At 59.1% G+C, this 24,551-nt stretch overlaps 1 protein-coding gene across 4 annotated transcripts in view; it reads right to left on the bottom strand.

The window, feature by feature from the left end:
• Window positions 1–24,551, bottom strand: part of HDAC7 (histone deacetylase 7) — a 59,281-nt gene that overhangs the window by 7,699 nt on the left and 27,031 nt on the right. For 3 of the 4 annotated variants that reach the window (XM_071418907.1, XM_071418908.1, XM_071418906.1), the window contains exons 2-11: window positions 7,280–7,470; window positions 5,849–5,939; window positions 5,054–5,165; window positions 4,852–4,967; window positions 4,194–4,316; window positions 3,530–3,639; window positions 3,128–3,244; window positions 2,492–2,690; window positions 1,701–1,909; window positions 776–985 (exon numbers count right to left, since the gene is read on the bottom strand). In XM_071418907.1, the coding sequence (XP_071275008.1) occupies window positions 776–985; window positions 1,701–1,909; window positions 2,492–2,690; window positions 3,128–3,244; window positions 3,530–3,639; window positions 4,194–4,316; window positions 4,852–4,967; window positions 5,054–5,165; window positions 5,849–5,939; window positions 7,280–7,470 (1,478 nt within the window). Of the gene's footprint in view, window positions 1–775; window positions 986–1,700; window positions 1,910–2,491; window positions 2,691–3,127; window positions 3,245–3,529; window positions 3,640–4,193; window positions 4,317–4,851; window positions 4,968–5,053; window positions 5,166–5,848; window positions 5,940–6,089; window positions 7,237–7,279; window positions 7,471–24,551 lie in introns of those variants that run through there. The other variant, XM_071418909.1, reaches the window with a different exon arrangement.

Below are 24,551 nucleotides of genomic sequence, written 5' to 3'. Positions count from 1 at the left end.
AGCCCTGCTTGGCGTGTCCTGAGCGGATCCAGCGGCTGCTCCGGGCTCGGAGCTGGGACAGGACAGGACAGGATGGGACAGGACAAGCAGGACAGGGCAAAATGGGACAGGATGGGACGGGACAAAGCACGACAAGCAGGACAGGACAAGCAGGACAAAGCAGGACAGGATAAGCAGGACAGGCAGGACAAGCAGGAAAGCCTCTCCCGGCATCTGCTGCTCCCTGCCGGATCAGCCTGGCAGTGACAGCAGCGATGGGACAGAGCCGGCAATTTGGGGACAAAACCCGGCAATTCGGGGACAAAGCCCAGCAAGGTGAGCACAAAGTTTCGGCAATTTGGGGACAAAACCCGGCAATTCGGGACGATGCCCAGCAAGGTGAGCACAAAGTTTCGGCAATTTAGGGACAAAGCCCGGCAATTCGGGGACAAAGCCCAAAACTTGAGCACAAAATTCCAGCAATTCAGGGACAAAGCCCGGCAATTCGGGGGTGATGCCTGGCAAGGGGAGTACAAAGTTCCAGCAATTCGGGGACAAAGCCCGGCGATCTGGGGACAAAGCCCGGCAATTTGGGGACAAAGCCCGGCAATTCGGGGATGCCTGGCAAGGTGAGCACGAAGTTCCAGCAATCTGGGGACAAAACCCGGCAATTCGGGGACAAAACCCGGCTGTGCTGCCACCAGCGGTGGCCGCAGCTCTGCCCCTGTCCCAGTGAGGACTGTGCAAGCAGGCACAGTCCGGTCCCGGGTCCCCAGCGCTCCCCTCCCTGCCGTACCTGCTGCAGGACCAGCTCCTCCTGGGGCTGCCCCATCTTCTGCGTCCTCTCGGGCTCCTTCCCGCTGCTGCCGGGCCGGGGCGGCTCCACCCGGGCCCTGCCGGGGTCCGCAGCCTCGGCCGCGGCCTCCGGGAGGGTCCCCTCGGCCTCCATGTCCTCCGAGGACGGGATCTGCCGCAGCCGGGGCTTCTCGCTGGACTTGGCCATGCGCTGCAGCCGGGGGACAGCGACCAGAGCCGTGAAAAACACATGGCTAGGAAATTCCTCAAGTCTAACAAACGCTCACAGAGGACATATTTGTATATAATATATATAATTTTATATATATTTGTATATAATGTATATAATCATATATATATATACATGTGCGTGTGTGTGTATGTATATATATGTATGTGTGTATATATAAACTTATATATATTTTTATGTATGATAAAAAAAATACTGACTTAGAAATGTTATAGAATAAGACAGGTGTTGTTGAGAGAAAAATGAAACTAAAAACAAGTTTTAAAAGATAGCTGTATTATGTATTATTAATATATATAAACTATATATTATATATTGTATGTAATATGTAATATATAATGCATGATATGCGATATATAACATATATTATATATTACCTATAATATATAAACTATAATATGTAATATATATTATATAATATGTAATATGTAATATATAATATATACTATATATTACCTATACTATATACTATATACTATATACTATACACTATATAATATATATTATGTGTTATATATTATATATATAAAATAAAATTGAACTTTTAAGGCAGAAGCTAATCCTTCTTCTTTACCTCCTTCTTCCCAGGTTTAAGCAGTATTTTGCAATTAGATAAGAAGACAGATCAATGAATTTTTCCCCCACATTTCCGTTCTCTTTGCCCCGCAGGTCTCACCTTGCCCAGGTGCGTTTGCTGCTTGAGCCTCTCGAGGAAGTGGGCGTGGTGCTGCTGGAAGAGCAGGTGCTGCTGCACGGCCCTGGGGCTGGGCGGGAGCGGCTCCGAGCGGGTCCTGCCCAGCGGTTTGTGCTGGCCGGGCAGTGCCAGGCGCTCCGCGGGCACCAGGGACGGGGCGAAGGAGAAGGGGACAGCCCCCAGGCCTGGCACTGCAGGGACAGCAGGGACACGGCAGGCGGGCACAGTGAGGGGTTGCAGTAAGGTTAGAAAATGTAAAGGTGTCAAATATATTTTTTAAAAATTAAATACATTTTTAAAAAATAAAAATAATAAAATAATATGTAATAAATTAATATAAATAGCAATAATATATTTATTTATATGAAAATATATATAATCTATATTTATATATATAAATATATATAATATATATTATAGCAAAATATTAATAATATAAAGGTATCATATTATTTTATTTATATTGTACTATATTTTATATTATACTATATTTATATTATAATATAATGATATACAAATAATAATATAAAATAATAATTAATAAAAATGTTACTAAATATAAAAATTATCAAGAAAGGCCTCTCAAAATCAGGTCTTCTCTGGCTGATTTTAGAAGTCATTTCTTCAAGCCAGCATTTTGCAGTTCCCACGTGAAAGTAATCCTGTTGTGAGCAGTTTGTTAACCAAACCAATCTATTCCCAGCCTGGGTGCCACTGTCACTGTCCCTGCCACTGTCCTGTCCCTGTCCCCACATCCCCACGTAGACACTGACCTGCCACCAGCGGCGCGTGGGTGACCGAGGGCTCGAGGATGATGACGGGCTGCAGCCGGGGGGACAGGGCGCTGCCGGCCTCGTGCTGCTCCAGGCTGGCCGGGATGAAGACGGGCGGGTGCGAGCCCGGGAGCACCGGCCCATTGAGCACCGGGACACGGTGAGCCAGGCTGGGCAGCGCCCGGCGCTCGGTGTCACCCTGTGGGGACAGGGACAGGGACAGGATGGGACAGGGACAGCAATGGGAGCACCAGGACACGGTGAGCCAGGCTGGGCAGCGCCCGGCGCTCGGTGTCACCCTGTGGGGACAGGGACAGGGACAGGATGGGACAGGGACAGCAATGGGAGCACCAGGACACGGTGAGCCAGGCTGGGCAGCGCCCGGCGCTCGGTGTCACCCTGTGGGGACAGGGACAGTGATGGGACAGGGATGGGGCAGAGATGGGGCAGGGACAGGGACGGGGATGGGGAAAAGGACAGGGATGGAGACAGGGGACAGAGACAAGGACAGTGACAGACACAGGGACATGGCACCGGGAGGGCACAGGATTGTCCCCACCGTGCCCATGGGCAGCACCAGGAGCCCCAAACGCCAAGGGAAGGGAGGCAGTGCTGGGGTCGGAGCTGGGCACCTACCCTGGCGCCGGTGGTGGCCGGCAGCCCCAGGGTGATGGCCGGCAGGGAGGCCGCGCTCTGCAGGGCAAACTGGGCCAGGGAGCTCTCCTGCATCAGCAGCCGCTGGGCCAGCGGTGTCTGCAGCAAACAGGAGCCATCAGAGCCCTGCTCCCAGCCAGGGACCAGCGACAGGGACATGGGGACAGCCTGGGGACGCCCACGGGACAGGACAGCAGAGGGGAAATGCACCCTGGAGGAGGGTGGGTGTGGGAGAGGTGCTGGGCTGGGGAGAGCATCCCGGAGCAGGGAATGCCAGGGCATCCCAGGGCATCCCAGGACACCCCAGGGCAGCCCACCCTTGGGCAGGGGGTTCAGGGCTGGGCCCCCTGAGCCCAGAGGGGCCCCCAAAGCCCCCGGGCTGACCTCGTGGGCCCCGCCTGGGGCAGCGGGCAGCGCGGCGTGCTCGGCGGGCAGGCTGTCGTTGGGAGAGCTGCAGCCCGACACGGGGGTGCTGCTGCTGCTGGGGGACGAGTCTGGGGGGGAAAGGACATGGGGTGAGGGCACAGCCCCCCTCAGCCCCTCCAACCACTGCTCCCCACCCTTCTGGGGCTGAATCCCCCTCGGAAGGCAGCACTCCATGGTGGGAACCCTCCACACCAGACCTGGGGCAATTCCAGCCCTGCAGGTCCAGCCTGGGCCCCAAAAGCAGCAGGAGGAGCAGCTGCAGCACCTCCAGGCTCCCAAATCCCACAGCAGCACCTCCAGGCTCCCCAGTCCCACAGCAGCACCTCCAGGCTCCCCAGTCCCACATCAGCACCTCCAGGCTCCCAAATCCCACACCAGCACCTCCCATCCCACACCAGCACCTCCAGGCTCCCCAATCCCAAACCATCCCAGCCCAGCCCCTGGGGAGGACACACCAAAGCCTGGTGTCACTGTCCCCAAGCAGGGGTGACACAGGAGCTGGAGCTGTCCCCTGGGGAGGACACACCAAAGCCTGGTGTCACTGTCCCCAAGCAGGGGTGACACAGGAGCTGTCCCAGCCCAGCCCAGCCCCGGGGTCCCCCCGAGCCCGTCCAGGCCTCACCGATGGCGTCGGGCGGGCGCCTCTTCAGCGAGGGGGGGGCGCTCTCCTTGCGGGTCAGGGGGTTCTTGCGCCGCTCCAGGCACTTCCTGGGCTTGCACCGAACCTTCAGGTTGGGCTCGGACGCTGCGGGGACAGGGGTCAGTGCTGGCCACACCTGGGTGGGCTCTGTGGGGCCAGTGCCAGCTCCAGCCGGGGACACCGGGACAACCCCAGGGGTCTTTAGGGACACGGGGACATCCCTGAGGCCTTGAGGGATGTGAGGACATTCCCGAGGCCATGAGGGACACAGGGACATCCCCAAGGCCTTTGAGGGACATGGGGACATTCCTAGGCCATGAGGGACATGGGGACATTCCCAAGGCCATGAGGGCCACGGGGACATCCCTGAGGCCTTGAGGGACATGGGAACATTCCCAAGGCTTTGAGGGACACAGGGACATTCCCAAGGCTTTGAGGGACACGGGGACATTCCCAAGGCCATGAGGGGACACAGGGACATCCCCAAAGCCATGAGGGACACGGGGACATTCCCAAGGCTTTGAGGGCCATGGGGACATCCCCAAGGCCATGAGGGACATGGGGACATTCCCAAGGCCATGAGGGACACGGGGACATTCCCAAGGCCATGAGGGACACAGGGACATCCCCAAGGCCATACCTGTTTTCCGCAGTGGGAAGTGCTCGGGGGTGTCGAGAGACGTGCTGGGCACGGGGGACAGGAACGTGCTGAGCATGGCAGGGGAGGGACCCTCGGGCTCCAGGGGCTCCAGAGACCTGCGGGGAGAAGCCAGAGCCCCTTCCCAGCTGCCCCTGGGCAGGTCTGGGGCAGGGGCAGGTCCTTTTGGGGGCAGCTGCTTTACCTGTAGGGCAGGGTTGCAGTGGGGGGATTGCTGGTCCTCTCCAGAGCCGCCTGCTGCTTCTTCAGGATGACCTCGGCCAACTTCTGCTTCACCACCGTGCTGGCCACGGCACCTGCACGGTGACCACAGTGACCACGGTGACCCCACGGGGCTCAGAGCTGCTCTGAAGGGTCCCCGTGGGCAGGACCCCGACCCCAGGGCTCGGGGACCCCCGAGGGGCACAGCTGGCTCTGCCCCCATCACAGCTGGCTCTGCTCCCGCCCCGTTCCCCGTCTGTCTGTCCCAGCAGGAATGCTCTGTGCTAACAGCAGGGACACTCTGCGGACCTGTGCCGGTATTCAGCACCTCCGAGCGCCAGTTAATTAACTGATAAATCATTAATTAGGTGCGATGTGGAGCCCTGCGCGTCCCAAAATCGGGAGCGAGCCCCCGGCGGCTCCTCCAGCGCCGGCACCAGAGGGCGCCGGGAGACCGCGGCTGGCAGGGGCTGAGACCCAGATTGGGGTCTGAAAACCCAGACTGGGGGCTGCAAACCCAGACTGGGGTCTGAAAACCCAATCTGAGAGTCTGTAAACCCAGTCTGTGGGTCTGAAAGCTCAATCTGGGGGGCCTGAAAACCTGGTCTGGGGGTCCCACCGGGCTCTGTCACCTGAATGGGGTCTGTAAGCCAGCCCAGGGGTCCCAGAGGGGTTGCAGCCCCGCTCTGTGGATGCTCTCCACCCCTTTCCCCCTTAGCAGAGCTTGGTCTGGCTAAGGGCAGAACCCCCCGAGCCCCCTCCCCTGAGCCCCCCTTACTCCTCTTGCTCTTGTCCTTGTTGAGGATCTGGCGCAGCTCCTGCTCCTGCTGGCCCGGCTCAGCCTCACGGTGCGGGGACTCCATGGCCACCTGTGGGACAGGGACATGGGCACAGGACCCCATAACCCCCCTCAGAGCCCTGTGACCCCTCCATGGTCACCTGTGGGACAGGGACATGGGCACAGGACCCCATAACCCCCCTCAACTCCCCTCAGAGCCCTGTGACCCCTCCATGGTCACCTGTGGGACAGGGACATGGGCACAGGACCCCATAACCCCCCTCTGAGAGCCTTCTGACCCCTTCATGGCCACCTGTGGGACAGGGACATGGGCACAGGACCCCATAACCCCCCCTTCAGCCCTGCCTGAGTCCTGTGACCCCCTCCCTGGCCCCAGGCAGGGGGACACGGGGACAGAGCAGTCTGGGACAGTCCCTTGTGTCACTCTGGCTCACTGGAACGTGTGAAGTTGTTCCATCACAACAAACCTGACACGTTTTGGTCTCCAGGGACGCTTTGCTCTCCCTGGGGACATTGTAAAAGTCAAAACCTGTCTGCTCCCACTTGCTGCCTCCTCTCAGGGTGTTTGGGCATGTCTGCCGTGTTGCAACGCGGCAAAAAATAAAAATCTTTGTGGAGCACAGAAGGGGAAAAAAGTAATCTATGATAGGAGGGAAATCTCAGCTGATCCATGGAACTGACTCCTGGCCTGAGCCTGGAGCAGCCCTGGGGACAGGCAGGGGGGGATTTCAGTCCTGAAGATGGTCACAAGTCCCTGGATGTGGTCACAACTCCTCAGATGTGGTCACAGCTCCCTGGGCATGGTCAGAACTCCTTGGATGTGGTCACAGCTCCCTGGGCATGGTCACAACTCCCTGGACGTGTCCTCCTGCCTGCCTCCCTCTGAAGCCTCCCGGAGGAGCCATCCCTGCCAAATCCCGCTGGATTCTCGTGCCAGTGAAACCTGGCAGTGAATTCCTGCTCGGGGCAGGGGCTGCGGGTGGCACCGGAGCTCGGTGCCACCTCCCAGAAAAGCCAAGTGGCCAGGGAGGGACAGCCCCGGCCCGCAGGGATCCCCTGCAGCCACCCTGGAGCTCCAGCCCTGGAATTCGGCCTGGAATTGAGACACAAGCCCTCCACCTGCCTCCCCAAGCAGCCTCCTTGCGTCACTGAGGTCCCTGTGCTGGCTGGAAACCCCTCCAGATGTTCCAGCTCGGGGAAAAGCAGGAATTCGCCTGGGAATGTTATTTTGGCAGTGGGATTTCCAGCCTTTTCCTCTGAATCCCTGCCCAGAGAAGGGGAACTCAAAAGCCAGCCCTGATTCTGGTACTGCTGTGCACTCTGGGGGCAAAATTGCCCCTCCAAGATGCTCAATCCCGCCCCAAACCCTGCCAGGAGCGGGGTGCGTGCCCCCCCTGCCCCATCCCATACCCTGACGTGCTGGTGGGCGAGCTGCTCCACTTGCTGCTGGTGCAGGCTGGCCAGGAAGAGCTGGTGCTGCAGCTGCTGCTGCTTCAGGGCCAGCAGCGCCGTGTCCTGGGGCTTGAGCAGGCGCTGCCCGATGCGCAGGTCCATGGGGACGGCCTGGGGCACCCGCGGGGAGGGGCACGGGCTCACGGCAGCTGCGGGGACACACAAAGGGACACGGGTCAGGCACGGGGCTGCCCTGCCAGCCAGGGGGACCGGCCACGGAGCATCCTCTGCCTGCAGAGCCTCCCTCCCCGGGCAGCTGGGGAAGGAGGTTCCTGCAAGGGTCACTCCTCTGGGGAGGATCCAGGGTGCTGCAGGTGCCTCCCCCTGGCATCGTGCTGGAGGAGAAGGGCTCTGGAGTGAAGGTGTTCCCTGCACAGGCTCCCCGAGGGGTGAAACCAAAGCAGTGCCCCATGGGGGCACCAACACAGTGCCAGTTACACACCTGAAAGCGTCTGTTATAGCCCAAAACAGTGCCAGTTACACACCTGAAATCATCTGTTACATCCCCAAAACAGTGCCAGTTACACCCCAAAACAGTGCCAGTTACACACCTGAAATCATCTGTTATACCCCAAAACAGTTCCAGTTACACACCTGAAATCATATGTTATACCCCAAAACAGTGCCAGTTACACCCCAAAACAGTGCCAGTTACACACCTGAAATTGTTCATTACACACCCAAAACAGTACCAGTTACACACGTGAAATCATCTGTTACACCCCAAAACAGTGCCAGTTACACACCTGAAAAGGGGTGGGAAGAGATTTTCGGGGAAAAAAAGGGTAGGAAGGGATTTGGGGCGTGCAGAAAGGGGTGGGACGGGCTTGGGGCAGCCCAGGTGAAGGAGGGGCTGCTCCAGACACCCCCAGGAGGGAGCAGAGCCCAGGGGAAGCTCCGGGAATCTCTCTCTGCATCATTTGCTTCAGTCCCTACAAAAACAAACGGCGAGGCGGCGGAAGCGGAGCAGGGAGGGATGGGGGCTGCTGGGGGAGAGAGGGAGGCCGGGCAGCAGCCAGAAAAACAAAACAACTCCTCAGCACTCGCCTGGAGCCAGGAAAAAGCTGTGGAGCATCCCCAGGGCCAAGAGGCTCTGCAGAAGAGGCTGCGTGGACCCTGCTCCTACCACGGCCCCCAGCTCTGCCCACCCCGTGCTGGGGATGCCTGAGTGCATTTTCAGAGAGGCTGGGATGAGAAAAGGCACCCTGGGAGCAGAGCCTGGCCTGGCAGTGCCCTGGGGTGACCCTGGTGTCCCAGCCCTGATGCTCCTGGCCAGGATGAGGCCACCAAACTCAGGGCAGTTTTCCAGAGCTTGGAAACACAAAACGTCCCATGCTGGGTGCCAGGGCAGCGTGAGAGGGACCCAGGCTGGTGGCACTGGGAGGGAAAGCCGGGCTCTGGGCAGGAGCCACTGTCCCCATGTGGGTGTGAGAGCCCTGCACTGGCACCTCCTCAGGGATGCTCCAGAGCCCTCAGCTCCGGACCCCCCTGGCAAAGCCCCTCCTGCCCCAGGAGCTGTTTGTGACCTCCCTGTGCAGCTTGAACTCATTTGGGGTTTGCTGCCGGGCCCTGGGCCAGGAGTTACAGTAAACAACCCCCTCCCACATGATCCAGGGGCTGGCGGCCAAGCCCTCGGCTCCTCCCCTTCCCCCCGCCCCAAAAAAGCCAAAAGTGAAGTCCCACCGAGGCTCCTGGGGGTTTGTCCCTGTCCCCAACCCAGCCTGGACCCTCAGAGGCCACCAGCACCAGGACACCTGGCTGGGACTGGGATGCACAATTTGGGATGGGGATGCACAATTTGGGACTGGGATGCCCAGTTTGGACCAGGATCACAGTTTGGGACGGGGATGCATGGTTTGGGACAGGGATCACAGTTTGGGATCAGGATGCCCAGTTTGGGACCGGGATGCCCAGTTTGGGACTGGGATGCACAGTTTGGTATCAGAATCACAGTTTGGGACGGGCACTCAGTTTGGGACTGGGATCACAGTTTGGGACTGGGATACACAATTTGTGACCAGGATGCCCAGTTTGGGACTGGGATACCCAGTTTGTGACCAGGATGCCCAGTTTAGGACTGGGATCACAGTTTGGGACCGGGATACACAATTTGTGACCAGGACGCCCAGTTTGGGACCACAAAGCCGCGGGGCCAGGAGCCCATCACACAAACCAGCCCTGGGCCAGCAGCTGCGGCTCCAGCCCGTGGATCCTCCATGGGAAGGGGAGGCTGTGACACGGAGTCTCCCTGCAGCGCCTGGCCATGAATGAGGGCTCTGTGCTCCAGCCCCGTTACCAGCACTCCTTACCAGCATTTTCCAGGCTGCCAGCACAGCACGGAGCAGGGAACGCGGCCGAGGGGCCACGGGACAGCCAGGGAGGGAGGGGAGCCCCACTTTGCCCTGCAGCACCTCCCTGAGGAGCTCTGGGACAGGGGGACTTTGGTGGCAGCGCGTTCCCCAGGCTGGCGGTGGCAGCGCAGGGCTGCTGTCGCTCGGGACACCACCACGCTGCTCCCAGCCAGCCATCCCGGAAAAGAAAAAAAAATCCGGCACAGAAATCTTTGCTATGGCATTTCCTGATTGTTTTTAAAGAGGCAAATCAGCCGTCAACAGAGCTGGGCTTACATAAGGGGGAAATAAAGCAAAGAGGCAAACAAAGCAGGGCAGGGAGGTTATTGAGGAGCAAAGCAGTGGCATCCCAGCTCTGCTGCTCTGTGCATCCCTGCCTGTATCCCTATTTATCCCAGTCTCTCCCTGCCTTCATCCCTGTTTATCCTCATCTGTATCCCTGTTTATCCCCACCTGTATCTCTATTTATCCCTGCCCTCATCCCTGTTTATCCCTGCCCTCATGCCCACCTGTATCCCTGTTTATCCCCACCTGTATCCCTGTTTATCCCCACCTGCATCTCTATTTATCCCCACCTGCATCTCTATTTATCCCCACCTGCATCCCTATTTATCCCCACCTGCATCTCTATTTATCCCCACCTGTATCCCTATTTATCCCCACCTGCATCTCTATTTATCCCTGCCCTCATCCCTGCTCTCACCCCTGCCTGCCCACAGCTCGCTCTGAGGTGGAGCAGCAGTTAAATCCAGGCTGGGTTTTTTTGGTTTTTTTTTTTAATAAACCATCTTCTTTTATAAAAGCCTTTCCCATCTTATGCTGATCTGCTGTGAAAGGTTCAGAGTTCAGGCGGGTTGAAGAATGCGGGTGATTAAAAACATTCCTCTCTAATAAAAGGGAAAAGGTCTTCTCCAGAGCCCTGCACGAGGAGAAGGAATGAGCTGGAGGGAGGGAGCTCAAATTAAAAACACTTAAATAAGAAACCACACCAAAAGGACCGTGTTGAAAGAACACGAAGATCACAAAGGGAGAACTCAAGAAATAGGAAATCCTGGAGCTGGGGTGCCTCTTTTATCCCTGCTGGGCCCTGGGGCGCTGGCTTTGATTAGGGACCAAACCCTGCTCCCCAGAACAACGAGAGAAAATCACCAAACCCACCCAGCCCCACTTCTGGGGGGACACTGGGGACCCCCCACAGGTGCCCACATCTCCCTTTGTCCCCCTACCTCCATCCTGTGTGTCCCTGAAGGGTTTCCTTGCAGGATCCCACAAAATCCCAGTGCTTGGGGCATTTTCCTCCTTCCTCTCCTTAGCACAGAGATCCGGGGGTGGGAGCTCCAGGGATGGGAGCTCCAAGGGTGGGAGTTCCAGGGGTGGGAGATCTGAGGGTGGGAGCTCCAGGGGTGGGAGCTCCAGGGGTGGGAGTTCTAAGGGTGGGAGCTCCAGAGATGGGAGATCTGAGGGTGGCAGCTCCAGGGATGGCAGCTCCAGGGATGGCAGCTCCAGGGAGAGCCCTGCACCCCCTCAGCTGTCCCCGCGTGGAGAGAGCTCCGGCCACGTCCCGCAGGAGCCATAAGGGAGCAGATGATGCTCAGGGCAGATGTAATGTTTGGAGCAGCCGGGTGCCAAGTTGTGATAACTCTTTCTGGAGCTCATGGAGTGGGAGTTTCAGGGGCTTTACGCCTCAGCCAGATGTGGGTGGATCCCTCCCCTCCCCACCAGACAGCAAATTCCTGCTCCACAACGAGACGAGGCTGATGCTGCTCCAAGAAAAAGCCCCCTGAGAGTTTTTCCACCAGGGTAAACCCAAATTTTTCTGCTCTGATTCTTGTAAACTTCCTTCCGCAGAAAGTTTCCAGAAAAAAAAATTTAAAAAATAAATTAAAAAATTGAGACAGACGATGATTAAAGTTTGGCAAAGTCACCAGAGCAGCACAAAACCTTTCCCACAACCAAAGGCACAAACCAGGGTTCAGCCACACACCCAACCATGCCGTGCACCTGTGAGCAGAGTGGTTATTTAGGCATTCCAAGCACAAAAATGGGAATTTTCCCTGCTGGAGCCTAGAAACGAGCTGCACATCAGGCCTGGGAGGCAGATCAGGGCGAGATGCTTCCTCTGATTGCTCTCCCTGGTTATTTGCAGCTCGTGACCTTTGAGTCAGACATTTAATAGCCCTCTCTGGAACTTTCTCCCCACAAATGTGCACATTTCCTTTTGAAACTCATGGCCCCAAGACCCAAAAACCTCAGGGCTGGTCCAGAGTCCAGGGACAGGGAGGAAACACCTTTGGGCCTGGGTGTGCTGCTGGTTTCAACACTCCCTGCTCCAGCCCAGATCCCGGTTCTGCTGTTCCCATCCCACCCGAGGGGACCCCGCTGCTCCCGCAGCACCCAGGGCAGGATTCCTGGGCCAGGCACAGGGAGCTCCTCAGGGCTAAATCAGACCCTCCTGGAGGTGAGCCAGGTCTGTGTTCCAAGGCAGGTTTTCCACATGCTCTCAAGTCCATCAGCCCTGGAAGGGTTTTGCCCCCAGGGCGAGGGTGGTGAGAGGATCCCAAGGTAGTTCCACATCCAGAGTTACCCCAAACCTGACATGGACACGAGCTTCACCTCAGGCACTGCCCAAACAACTTCTCTCCTGTTCCTTCCTGCTCCCAGAGGAGCTGGAGGGATTTGCAGGAGCTCCCTGGGTACAGGGATGAGCTTTGAAAGCCTTCAGAGCACCCAACCCTAAACGTGCTGAGGCAAAATCCCCCAGCAAAAGCTTTTGGGCCTAAATTTGAGATCTTAGGGATCTCCAGGTACTAAACCACAGGAAATTCTGGGCACAGGCAGGATGGAGCTGCCTCACGGGTCCCACAAAATGTGGTTTGAGCGTGGGCAGCCCCAGGGAGCAGGGGGGATCAAAGGGCTCACTCATCTCCTGCAGCCGCAGCCGGGCCAGGGCAGAGCAGGGCCGGCGAGTGGCTCCATCCCCACCGCAGCCCTGGCACAGCTGGAAACCTCTGGCAGTCATTTCCTGCCCCCTCCCACCCCCACGGGTCACCCAGCCCATCCCAGAGAGCGGAGGAGGGAGAGGAGGGAGAGGTGTCCCCAGGAAACCTCGCAGCCACCGCGGCTTCCTGAGGAGCACCGGGAATGCCGCGGCCAAGGGGCTCTGCTGAAGGGGGCCAAGGCAGCCTCAAATCACAGAAACTCACCAGATCTGGGGAAAATCCTCCTTTCCCAGAAGAGAAACCTGCCCCAGAGCACATCCCACCCCGCTGGATCCCTCACCCAGCCCAGCTGGGATCTGCCGGCTCCTCCCGACTCTGGGGAGCCCCAAACTCCTCTGGGGAGCCCCAAACATCGCCCTGGACCGGTGGGGAGGCAAATCTGCCCCTCCTGATGCTCCTGCGGGGCCTTTCCCTGCAGCAAACACCCCCTGGGGAGCTGCTGCTCCTCCACACCGCCCAGCTCCTCTCCTTGAGGGGTTCCTGGGTGAAAAAAGCTGCAGCACCTCCTGGCAGGGATGGACTGGGACACAGGCAGCACCTCTGGGCTGGCAAACCCCCAGCTCTGGCCAAGCTGGAACACCCAGGGCCCTCCATCAGCCTCATCTTCCTCCCCAGGCTCCCAGCAAGGGACACCAGCACTGCCCAGAGCTCGGCATCACCTCCTGCCCGCTCTGGGAGAGGCTCTGGCCCCACTCCTGGTGGGATGAGCTCCGTTCTCTGGGCAGGATGAGCTCCCTGGTCCCTGTTCTCTGGGCAGGATGAGCTCCCTGCTCACCTGGTCCCTGTTCTCTGGGCAGGATGAGCTCCGTGCTCTTCTGGTCCCTGTTCTCTGGGCAGGATGAGCTCTGTGCTCTCCTGTTCCCCGTTCTCCCTGCAGGATGAGCTCTGTGCTCTCCTGGTCCCTGCTCTCCCAGCAGGTCGAAGATGCCCCGGGACGCAGCCCTGCGCTCCCAGGACCCAGGGAAGGTGACATCAGCCCGGGAGGATGCCAAGGGAAGAGGAGCAGAGATCAAAGGATTGCAGCAGCTCTCTCTCCTGGGTTACCCAAGCGCTCCCGACCGGTTTGTGAGGAGGGCTCGGCGGCTCCTCCCTCCCCGGGGCATCCACCGGGAGCTGCTCGGGCACCGGCTGGAGCCCGGGGCTGCCGGCACGGCACTGATTTATGCTTTAAATTGCTGCTGCAAGAGCCCGGCTTGAGTCACAACCCCCCGGGGAAGGCTCAGCGCGGCCCGGAGCGGCTTCGTGCTTGATCTGGAAACGCCGAGACAAAAAAAAGCTGGAATCACTCAATACCCACACCCGGCAAGTGGCTACTCAAGGCGACCTGCCCGCTAATTAGAGCCGCAGGAAGGAAATCCCTTTGGCAAACGCTGGACAAAGTCCAGGGCTGGGTTGGAGGGCAGAAAAGGAAATTTAAGAAAAAAACCCGAGGCTCAGGAGAAGCAGAAGGAGCTGGGAGAAGCACGGGCAGCCCCAGCTCCACGGGAACAAAGGGAAAGAGGCACAAACTCAACTCCCTGAGCAACCCCTGCACTGCTCAACCTCCAGCAGGCAGGGCCCAGCTGGGGCTCAGCCCAAACCTGCCCCGTGCTGACCCTCGGGCATCTGAGGAGCCACCGAGGAGCTCCCCAGGGCAGACCTGGGGCCCAGCCTGAGTTATTTCTGTCACAGGGAGGAAGCCACAGCATTTTCAGTTTCCTGCACAAACACACTTGGGGTGCCCTTCCCCACGGGCCCGGCGGGCGCTGCCTCCCCTCCCTGGCTGCTGGGGAAGGAGCTGGGAAAGCTCAGGGCTGGCATCAGCGAGGCTGGGAAAGGTGCAGGTGTCAAATCCTCAGTGCAGAGGAGGATGAAACCCGCCTGGATCTGAGGAGCCACACCCTGGGGACAGCGGGGACAGGAGGGAGAGTGGGGACAGCAGGGACAGTGGGGACAGTGGGGACAGGAGGGACAGTGGGGACAGTGGGGACAGCGGGGACAGCAGGGACAGCAGGGACAGCAGGGACAGTGGGGACAGCGGGGACAGCCACCCTGAGACAAACCTGGCTTGGTGCTGGGGCTTGCAGGAAGCTGTGGGGAGATGCTGGGAATTCCATCCGGGATGGAGAAGCTACAGGAGAGAAGCAGGCAGGATTCGTGGTGGGAGGGAACGCCAGGAGCACCTGGAGTCCCGAAGAGAAGCCTTGGAGGAGGCCAGCAGGACTGAGGGTGCAGGTGGGTGTGTGAGCGCTCCACATGCGTGGAGCAACGCTGCCCTGGGGCTTTAACCCAGCAAGAGGAGCTGCTGCTGCTGCTGAACTGTCCAGAGATGGGGGAAAAGGAAAAAGAACCAGCAGAGAAACTCCCTGTGAGCCCAGCAGAGGAGCAATGACTCGGACACCCAGGAATCAGTGCTCATGGCGGGGATTGAGCCCTCAGACCTCTCGGGATCAGAGCTGGCGTCAGCCCAGCAGAACCCCAAACACATCCAGGCCCTTAAAGCCCACCTGGCACCCAAAGAACCGGGCCCACCCCCAGCTCCAGCCCACGGACCCCGCCCCGGGCAGGAGATGCTCCAGGTGCCCCTCACACCAAACCCGCCTGCTCCAGCCCCCCAGCCGCCCGGCACACTCACCCGCGGATGGCATCGTGTCCCCGCAGCCCCGCGGGGTCCCCGTGGCCGCCGGGGCTGCGGGAAGAGCGGCCCCCGGCCCCGGGAGCTCCCGGATCCCCGGTGCGGGCGGTCCCGGGCGCGGCCGCCGCCGCTCCCTTGCAGTTCTCACGGGCAGATCGAGCCCTGGCAAAGCCCTCGCTGGCAGCCGGCCTCATCAGGCTCATTAAGTGCAATTAAGGCGCAGCGGGCATCCCTCCCCTCCCCGCCCCGCCCCTCTGGGGGATATTTTGCTTTTAGACAAAATAAACAGGGAGGTTTTGCGTGGGCTCGGGCAGGTGCCAGCAGCGGGCAGCAGCAGCAGGTGGAAGTGCTGAGGTGAATCAGGGTCCAGCCCCGATTCCAGCCCTCCTGCTGCTCCCAGGGGTGCCCATTCCAGCCCCCCTGGCCCGGAGGGGAGCACCAGACCCTCTCCCCTTTGCAAACAGGAACATGGAACGGGATAAACTCTAAGGAAGCTGCTCCCCTGCTCTTGCTGGGATTTTAAAACCACAGGGAAAAGCTTCCACGCCAGCCTGAAGTGGGATTTCATTGCAGCAGCTCCTCCAGCATCACTTGGAAGCTGGTTACAGAACTGCTGCCCCTCCACAGCCCCAAACCTGGGAGAAGGGAGAGCAGAAGTGCCCAATCCCCTCCTCCTTCCACGCCATCCCTCCTCCCCTGGGGACCCCAAAAGGGCCAGGACACACCCAGAACACACACTGGGGAGCTTTAAACCACACAGAACATCACCCCAAGCCCCAGAACATCACCCCAAGCCCCAGGGGCCCCCAGGAGGCCGCAGCCCATCCAAGATTTTCCCTCGATGCCGCCAGGATGTTGCTCCATCGCCCTGGCAGCGCTGGACACCTCCTGTCAGCAGCGAAATCCACGAGCTCCTGGTGTTCCTGGCAGGTCACAGGGGCTGGTCCTGACCCTGGGCTTTGTCACAAAGCTCTGGGGTGGGGTGGGGAGGGAGTCCCGGGGACTCCCGGGGTAAAACAGCCCCGCTCCATCCCCATCCACTCTGGGACAAGGGAAAAAGCCAAAAGGGATCCCTAAAGCTTTCTGCTCCCCCATGGAAAAATCAGCTGGAGCTGTCCCAGGGCAGACTGGATGCCAGCACATGTGAGAGCTGGGTTTGGACTCCTGGGGCTGTCCCAGGGTGATCCAGGCCAGGCAGAGATGGGCATTTCCCAGTCTGGCTCCTGCAGGAAGCACCAAGAGCCCCAGGAAAGGCTCTGCCCCCCAGACAAACCCCAGAGATCCATCACAGCCACCTCTGAGGCAGGGCCATGCCCCGACAGAGAGCCTTGCTTCAGATACTTGGGGCTCACTGCTGCTAAAGGGACTTAGCCAGAACAAATTAGGATCATTTCCCGTCTTAATTAATTCTACTTTCACTTCCTGGCACGCTGGAGCTCGGCCTCCTCTGCCGCAGCAAGGAGCCTCAACTCTGCCCCACCACAGCAGCGGGAGCTGTGCAAAAACCCAGGGGGGGCTTTGCAGCATTCCTTTGTCACCATCTGAGCCCTGCCCACACTTAACACATCCCCAAAAGCCAGAACCCCCTTTCGTGACCGTATTTCTCCACTGCGGAGCAAGATGAGACCTTCCCCTCCCTCCTCAGGCAGAGGAGCTTCGAGGAGCAGGATTGTGCCTCTTGCACAACAAATCCCCTGCTCTCCCTGCCCGCCCCACATCCCTTTGAGGCACAGAGGAAGCAGGCTGGAGACATCCTTCCTGCACGGGGACAATGTGATGGAAATAGCCCGGGAGCAGCGGGAGCGGCCGCGGGAGCCGCGCAGGGCCCGGCTTCTTCCGCCCATTGTCCGGCCAGGAGCGGCCCAGCAGCTGCAGCCCCCCACGGCAGAGCCAGAGCCCCCAAAGGAGCGGCCCCAAACCCAAACTGCCCCATCCACCTTCACCCAGGACCCCGCGCAAGGCGGGGATTTCGGATTTCGGTGCGAAATCCGCCGCGGTCGCTGCTCGGCCTCAGCCGCTTCACGGCAGCACAGAGCCCACCCCAAAGGCCTGGCAGGGTTCTCCACTGCAGGGAGAAACCCAGGACACCCAGACGGCAGAAGATGCTTTCTCCAGCCCCAGCCCTGAGGGTGAACTGGAGCCCCCGGGGAGCGGGTGCCGCCCTAAATCCCTGTTTTCCCCTCCAGATGGGAGGTGCGCGAGTTCAGCTGCTCCGGCTCACGTCAGCAGCTGGAAAAGCCTGCGAGGACCCACGCAAGCCCGGCCTGCCGAGGACGCTGCTGACGGCAGCTGAGCAGGGCAGGGTGGCAGGAGCAGAACGGCTCCAAGCCACCAATCAGCCCCCAAATTTGGGGTTGCCACTCAAGTCGGTGCCGGTTTTGGTATTCACCTCCCATTTCTGAGGGCTCGGGGAGAGCAAGTTATCACTTGCAGCCCTTCTACATGATCAAGGTGGTGACAGAAGCTGTTTTTCTTTTAAAACACTCCAAAACCAGACATATTTTCAAGGTCTGAGGTGGTTTTAGAGCTGGGGTTTCAGGAGCAGCGATACCTGGATGAGCAGCACAGAGCTGTGGCCACAGCCACGCTTCCAGAGGGAGGGAAATGAGAGGATGGATGATGCCACTTGTCCCTGCTCCTGCCACCGCCCCCAGAGTCCCCCGGAGCAGGGGGACCATCCCAGCACAGCCTGGCCCCTCTTTACCGGCCCAAAAGTGGGGCCAGGCCCTCTCTGGGCTGCTGGGCCAGGGCTGCTCTGCTCCCCGAACATTCCCAAGTGCATTTCTGCCTTGCTGACGGGTTAAAAATAGAAACCATCAGTATTATTGTCCTGCAAGCAAATATAGAAAGATCACATCCTCCCTGCTGGAAAACGACACAGCAGGGACCTCTTCAAACCCAGGCACAGGGGACAGCTCTATTTCGGGACTGGGGAACTTGGGAAGTTTGAACAGAATCCCGAAATTCGTGATGTTGACTCACTGCAGCGCTAAACATCCATGGAAAACTCGCCTTCCCCCTCCTGTCCCGGCTTCCCCGGGGTTTTGTTCGGGATTTCAGGCTCGAGGAGGGTGCTCGGGCTTGCACGGCACTCCCAGCGCTGCCCCAGCGCTGCCCTCGCAGATGGGAACGGCCCCGATCCAGTTTGGGAGTGGTCCTGTCACCACCGTCCCCGTCAGCGCTTCCCAGCTCCCAGGGAGGCGCTGCAGCAGGAAAACCCCATCCCTGCTCTGCTTCCCAAAGCTCCCAGCGGCTGGCACGTCCCCGTTCCAAAGGCAGCTCACAGAAAGGGAAGAGCCAACCCTGACCCCGGAGCAGGAGACGCCCTGAGCCCTCCCCGACCCCTCCCCTGCTCCCTTCCCCCTTTTCTACTCCTGACCCCTTCCCTTCTCCCATCCCTTTCCCTGCCCCATCCAGGCTGCACAAACCCTCTCCGGAGCCCTCCCTGCCCTATCCAGGCTCCCTACTCCTATCCCCCTTTCCCTACTCCTGGATCCCCTTTCCTTTTTCCCTTCTCCCATCCCTTTTCTCTTCTCCCATTTCTTTTCCCTGCTCCCATCCCTTTTCCCTGTCCCAATCCCCCTTCCCTGCTCCCATCCCCTTTCCCTGCTCCCTTTTCTCTGCTCCCATCCCTTTCCCTGCTCCCTTTCCCTATTCCCGTCCCCTTTTCCCTGCTCCCATCCCTTTCCCTGCTCCCTTTTCCCTGCTCCCTTTCCCTATTCCCATCCCCATTCCCTGCTCCCATCCCTTTCCCTGCTGGCTCCAGAGGGAGGGGGCCCTCAGCCTGAACCTCGTTTTTTTGGACAAGGAAGATTTCTACGCAATCCCGGCCTTTCCTTTCCGTGAGTGTTTGTGCTCAGCGCTGGGGCCGCTCCCACCCAGCTGGGACCCGGCTCCAGATCCAGCCTTGTTCCTCAGCAAATCCCTGGGGAGAGGAGAGGAATGCGGCAGGGTCACATCCAGCTGCTGCAAGGGAGGGGAAATGCACGGCCAGGGGTGTCTGGGCACGGCTCCGATGTGGGGGTGCAGCTAAAAGACCCCGGATCCCAAACCAAGCTGGCTCCAAACCCCAGCACTGACCCCAAAACTGCCCCACAGCACCCCAGGGATGGCTCCCTCCCAGAGCAACCCTGCAGGAGCAGCCCCGGCAGGCCTGGGAGGAGCTGGGCTGCAGAGGCCACCCCACCACCCCAAACATCCCCACCGAGCCCCCCCCAGGATGTGGGGCAGGGAGCGCACAGAGCAGAGCTCACTGCACCCCCTCCCCTCCTCCCCACAACAAAACACACACCCAGAAACAGAAGTGGTCAGGAAAAACACGGCAGGGACTCCACAGCAATTGCAGGCAGCTCCATTCCCAGGAGGAGCCTGCTCTGCCCCGGTCCCCCCTCCAGCAGAGCCCCTCGCTGATCCCAGCCAGGTGCCCTGGGCCAGCCCCGGGGGCCATTCCCTCATCTCATTCCCTGCACATCCCAGCTGGCATTTCAGCCCCCAGCCAGTGCCAGATTTCTCTCTGCTGAGCCAATGCACTTGGAAATACATGACGACTTCAGCAGATTAATTGGAAACACAGCCTGGGTGTTGCAATCCCAGGAATGACTCCAATTTCAGGAACAAATGTTTTCATAGAATCACAGAATCACAGAATATTCTGAGTGGGAAGGGACCCACAAGGATCATCCAGTCCAAGCCCTGGCCCTGCACAGACAGCCCAAAAATCCCACCCTGTGCATCCCTGGGAGCATTTTCCAAATGCCCCCTGAGAATTTGGCAGAACTTCACCAGCTTGCTGAACATTTCCAGCTAAACTGGGACAGACTCCACTCACACCTGGGACTATTCCTTTAGCGTGGCGTGCTCCAATTAAAAACCTTCTCAAGAAGATTTAAGGCACACCACGGAAGCGGAGGCAAGAAGAACAATTTCAGTTTGCTCTGTAAATCTCCTCCTAAAACCTCGCTGGTTTTGAGCACCCCAGGGCTCCTCTCAGCCCCTCTGCAAAACCAAACCCAAACTCTTCCCCCAAGATCCTGAAAAGCCCCCAGGGCTGGGAGATGGAGGAGGGGTGGAGGAGGGTTCCCTGGATGGAAACCAATCCTGTGCTTCCATACTTTCCACCCCTCCACAGAAAAACCTTTCCCCTTCAGCATCAGTCAACCTTGCTGTTTGCTGCCAACCTCTGCAGCCATTCCAACCCTTCAGAGGCTGAACCTGATGATTTTGGAGGTCTCTTCCCACCTTAACAATTCCACGATTCTCCCCTTGCTGCCGAGAACTGGAAAGGCCTTTCGTGGTGGGCAGCCGTGCAGCCAAGCTCAGGGTGATAAGGGAAGGAGAAAAGCTGGTCTATCCACCCTCAGAGCCTGGCAGGGAGCTCTGCTTTGCCATCCCACTGCCAGGGCTCCTGCAACCCTACAGAAAAAATCCTGTGTGGGATGTGGAAGGGACTGCTGGAGGGAAAATGGGGAGCCCAAGCTCGGCCCTAAGGGTTGGAATGGCAGCAAACAGGGATGAGCAGAGAAAGGGCTGAGTGATGCTGAAACCCCTGCAAGGGGAGAGGTTTTGCTGTGGACGGGTGGAAAACATGGAAGCACAGGAATGGTTTCCATCCAGGGAACCCTCCTCCACCCCTCCTCCATCATCATCCCTCCCCCAGCCCCGGTGGGTTTTTGGGATTTTGGGTGGTGACACCAAGGAGGGGGCTCTGGAGGGGCTGTGGCTGCTCCTGCAGACCCTGTGGCTGCTGCAGACGTGGGGCAGTGCCTGGGTGAATTCCTGCCTCGGAGGGGTCTGGAGCGAGGGGCCACGATTGCAGCGAGATAAAACACATTTGAATCTTCCCAGAGCAATCAGCTCCCACAGCCTGGCTCCCGGAGCTGCACCTCCTCTCTCTCCAGCTGTTTGGCTGCTCCTCTCAGCCCAGCCCTGCCAGAGCTGGAGCCCGAGCCAGCAGCAGCACAGGCTGCACAAACCCTCCCCGGAGCCCCCCCTGCCCCATCCAGGCTCAAATCCACCGACCCAGCCCCAAACTCAATTCCCTGCTCAGCCTTTGCCTCACGGAGCTCTTTTTGTCCTGCACGAAAGCCCCAGTTCCCAGCCAGACCTGTGGGGTGGGATTCCTCCTCCCTGCCATGAAATCAACCTAAGTCAGTGTTCCTGCTGTTAATTTGGGTAATCTGACAAAATAAGAACCACCAGGTTTTGTGGTGAGACGGCACTTTGGGAGCTTTGCTCATACCACAGGTCTTGCTTTGGGGTGTCCCCATGACTGGGGAGATCCATGGGATGCAGAAAGATCCCAGCATGGGGATGGGAACCTCTGCCCTGAGCTGGGCTGCGGGGTCAGGCTGGCTGGACAGTGGGAGAGCTCCAGCCAAGCCTCATCCCTCATTCCCAGGGTCAGGAATGTGCAAGAGCTGCTGCGAGGGGATGACCACAGAAGCCACGTGGACAGAGGGAATGTGGCGGGGCCCTGCAAGGATCTGCTCCGGCTCCCCCTGCAAGCCAGGAGACCCAGGAGGAGCAGGGAGGACGCAGGGATTCGTGCAGATCCAGCACACGCCCCAGCTCCAACCAGGCTGAGCCCACAAATCCTTCTGCAAGTTTCTCTGTCCCACCTCCAGATGTGCCAGCACCCCGTCCTACACCCTGCGCCCCTCCCAGGCACGCCCTGCGCCCTCTGGGCTCTCCTGGCACCGTGTCCCAGACACGTCTGTGAGGGGCTGGGCTGGTTGGGCTGTGCTGGAGCTGATGTCCCCCCATGCCAGCACCCACCTCCCCCAGCCCGGCCCCATCCCTGGTCCCCAGGGCTGGCCCAGCCCAGCCCCAGCTGGGACAGAGCCTCCACCCAGGCTCGGTGCTGTGACTAAAGCGGGCAGGCACCCCGAGGATCCAGCTCTGACAGCAAGGTCCCACCAAGGCAAAAACAATTCAAACCCTCCCAGCTCCCTGCTCGCGTTCAGGGGTTCGTCATCGGCACTGATAGAGATCCACAGCTCGCAGCACAAACAGGGAGGCGGCCAAGGAACCCGCAGGAACGGCAACCGAGACTCGTGGAGCCCTGGCCAGGGCCAGAGGCAGCTGCAATGCTGCTCCAGGGACTCCCTGAGCTGTGATTTGACACAAGCCCTGATCAGATGTGGCGTCACCGGGATGGTTCACGCAGGAGGGACGAGGCCAACGCACAAACCACAGCTCAGCCCCTGCCTGCAGCACCTCCTGCTCTGCTTCAGCCGCCACAGGAGCCGAGGCCTCGAGTGTGCTCTGCCCAACCAACCAGCCTGGGCTTCACCATCGCCTCTCCCTGCCAGGCAGGGCCTCCTTCCTGCAGCTTTTTCAGCCTTTCTCAAGTGGGGAGTGCAGTGCTGACACTGCATTAAGAACATCAAAGTCACCGGTCCTCACTCCCACCCAATGTCCCATTTCCTCACTCCCACCCAGTGTCCCATTTCCTCACTCCCACCTGGTGCTTTCTGGCACCACCCAAAAGCACAGAGTCAGCAGAAGTTCAGTCCTGCAGGGATTTTGGAGGTGTCCCAGGTGCCCTGTGTCCCTGCAGGTGCCCTGTGTCCCTGCAGGTGCCCTGTGTCCCTACATAACCCCAGCTCCGAGGAGCCAGCCTGGTTTAGGAGATGACCCTGGATGCTGTAACCCCAGCCCTGAGGAGCCAGCCTGGTTTAGGAGCTGACCCTGGATGCTGTAACCCCAGCCCTGAGGAGCCAGCCTGGTTTAGGAGCTGACCCTGGATGCTGTAACCCCAGCTCCAAGGAACCAGCCTGGTTTAGGAGATGACCCTGGATGCTGTAACCCCAGCTCTGAGGAGCCAGCCTGGTTTAGGAGCTGACCCTCCATGCCTTAACCCAAGCTCCCTCCCTCTCCTCCCCCACGGCCCCGGGCCCTTTGCTCACACGGTTCTTGCAATTCCTGGCCCTCGGCTTCGAGGCTTCCGCCACCATCTGGGCTCCATTTAGGGGAGCTGATGTTTTTCACAGGGCTGTAATCTAAACTTTGGGATTGAGTTTACATCTCACATACCAGCGTCTCACCGCTGGGCCTGGCTCTGCACCGGGGGCTGGCGGCTGCCAGTCCTGTGCCAGCGGCTCCGGGCACCTGGGAACAGTGCAGGGATCCCAAACCAGGGATCCACCCACAAACCACCAGGGATCCAGCCAGGCACTGGCCCTGCCAGTGGGTCAGAGCTGTGAGAGCCCAAGGAGCTGGGAATGAGCTTGGCTTGCCCCGGGAGGCTGCGATGGGAGGCAAAGTCCCATATCAGTGTCATCCAAAGCCCCACATTGGTGTCATCCAAAGCCCCACAACGGTGTCATCCAAAGTCCCACATCAGTGTTATGCAAAGCCCCACACTGGTGTCATCCAAAGTCCCACATCAGTGTTATCAAAGCCCACATCAATGTCATCCAAAGTCCCACATTGGTGTCATCCAAAGCCCCACATCAGCATTACCCAAAGCCCCACATCAGCATCATCCATCCCAGCAGCAGGAAATTCCCCAGCCCGGGCAGCCAGAGATGCGAGCACAGGAAGAAGAAGCAATTTGGGAGCAGGGATGCAGAGAGGCAGGTCCAGCCCTGCTTGTGCTCAAAGCCCAGGGTGACAGACCCACCTCAGGGCCTGGCCAGGCTCCTGACCCAGCCCTCAGGTGACAACTGGCACCCTCAAATCCCTGCCAGACCCCCCCATGCCCTGGCCAGCCTTCCTCCACCCTCCTCTCTGGCTGCAAGGTGGGCAGAGCTGCAGGCAGTGTCCAGAGGCAGCCAAGGTGGCTCGATCCCAGCAATCCGTGAGGCTCAGCCAAACCCAAAAAATAATGTTTTCATACTTTGACTTTTCAGGCAGGATTTAGTCATTTGTGGACACGAGGCCTTGGCTGCCTCCACTCACCTACCCCAGCCCGCGGCTGTTTACAGCGGCAGAGCCTTGGAAGGAGAGGGAAGATCGGTGGTTTAATCCAGGTGAATTATTCCTGCTCACTTTGTGGAGCCTGCAGCTGGTGGGGACGGGGGGATTCAGCATCCCTGCATGGCCTGGGATGGACCCACCACAGGAGATGAGGTTTCACAACGCAGCCCACCCCACAGCTCCACAAACACTGCCTGGACAAACCCAGCAGGACTTTTGCCCACCTAATGGCTAAAAAATGAGTTAAGGGCAGAGAAGCCAAGCCCTGGCTGGGCACACTCGTGGTAAAAGGCTGAGAGCTGCTCTGCCATAGGAGAAAAGCAGGTTCCACCCCAGCCTGGTGGGGC

Source organism: Agelaius tricolor, unplaced genomic scaffold (assembly GCF_023055355.1).
Source record: "Agelaius tricolor isolate 1412-34295 unplaced genomic scaffold, bAgeTri1.0.p SCAF_96, whole genome shotgun sequence".
NCBI lineage: Eukaryota > Metazoa > Chordata > Aves > Passeriformes > Icteridae > Agelaius > Agelaius tricolor.
The sequence above is the reverse complement of the archived record's forward strand: the minus strand, read 5'-3'. Positions and strand labels throughout refer to the sequence as shown.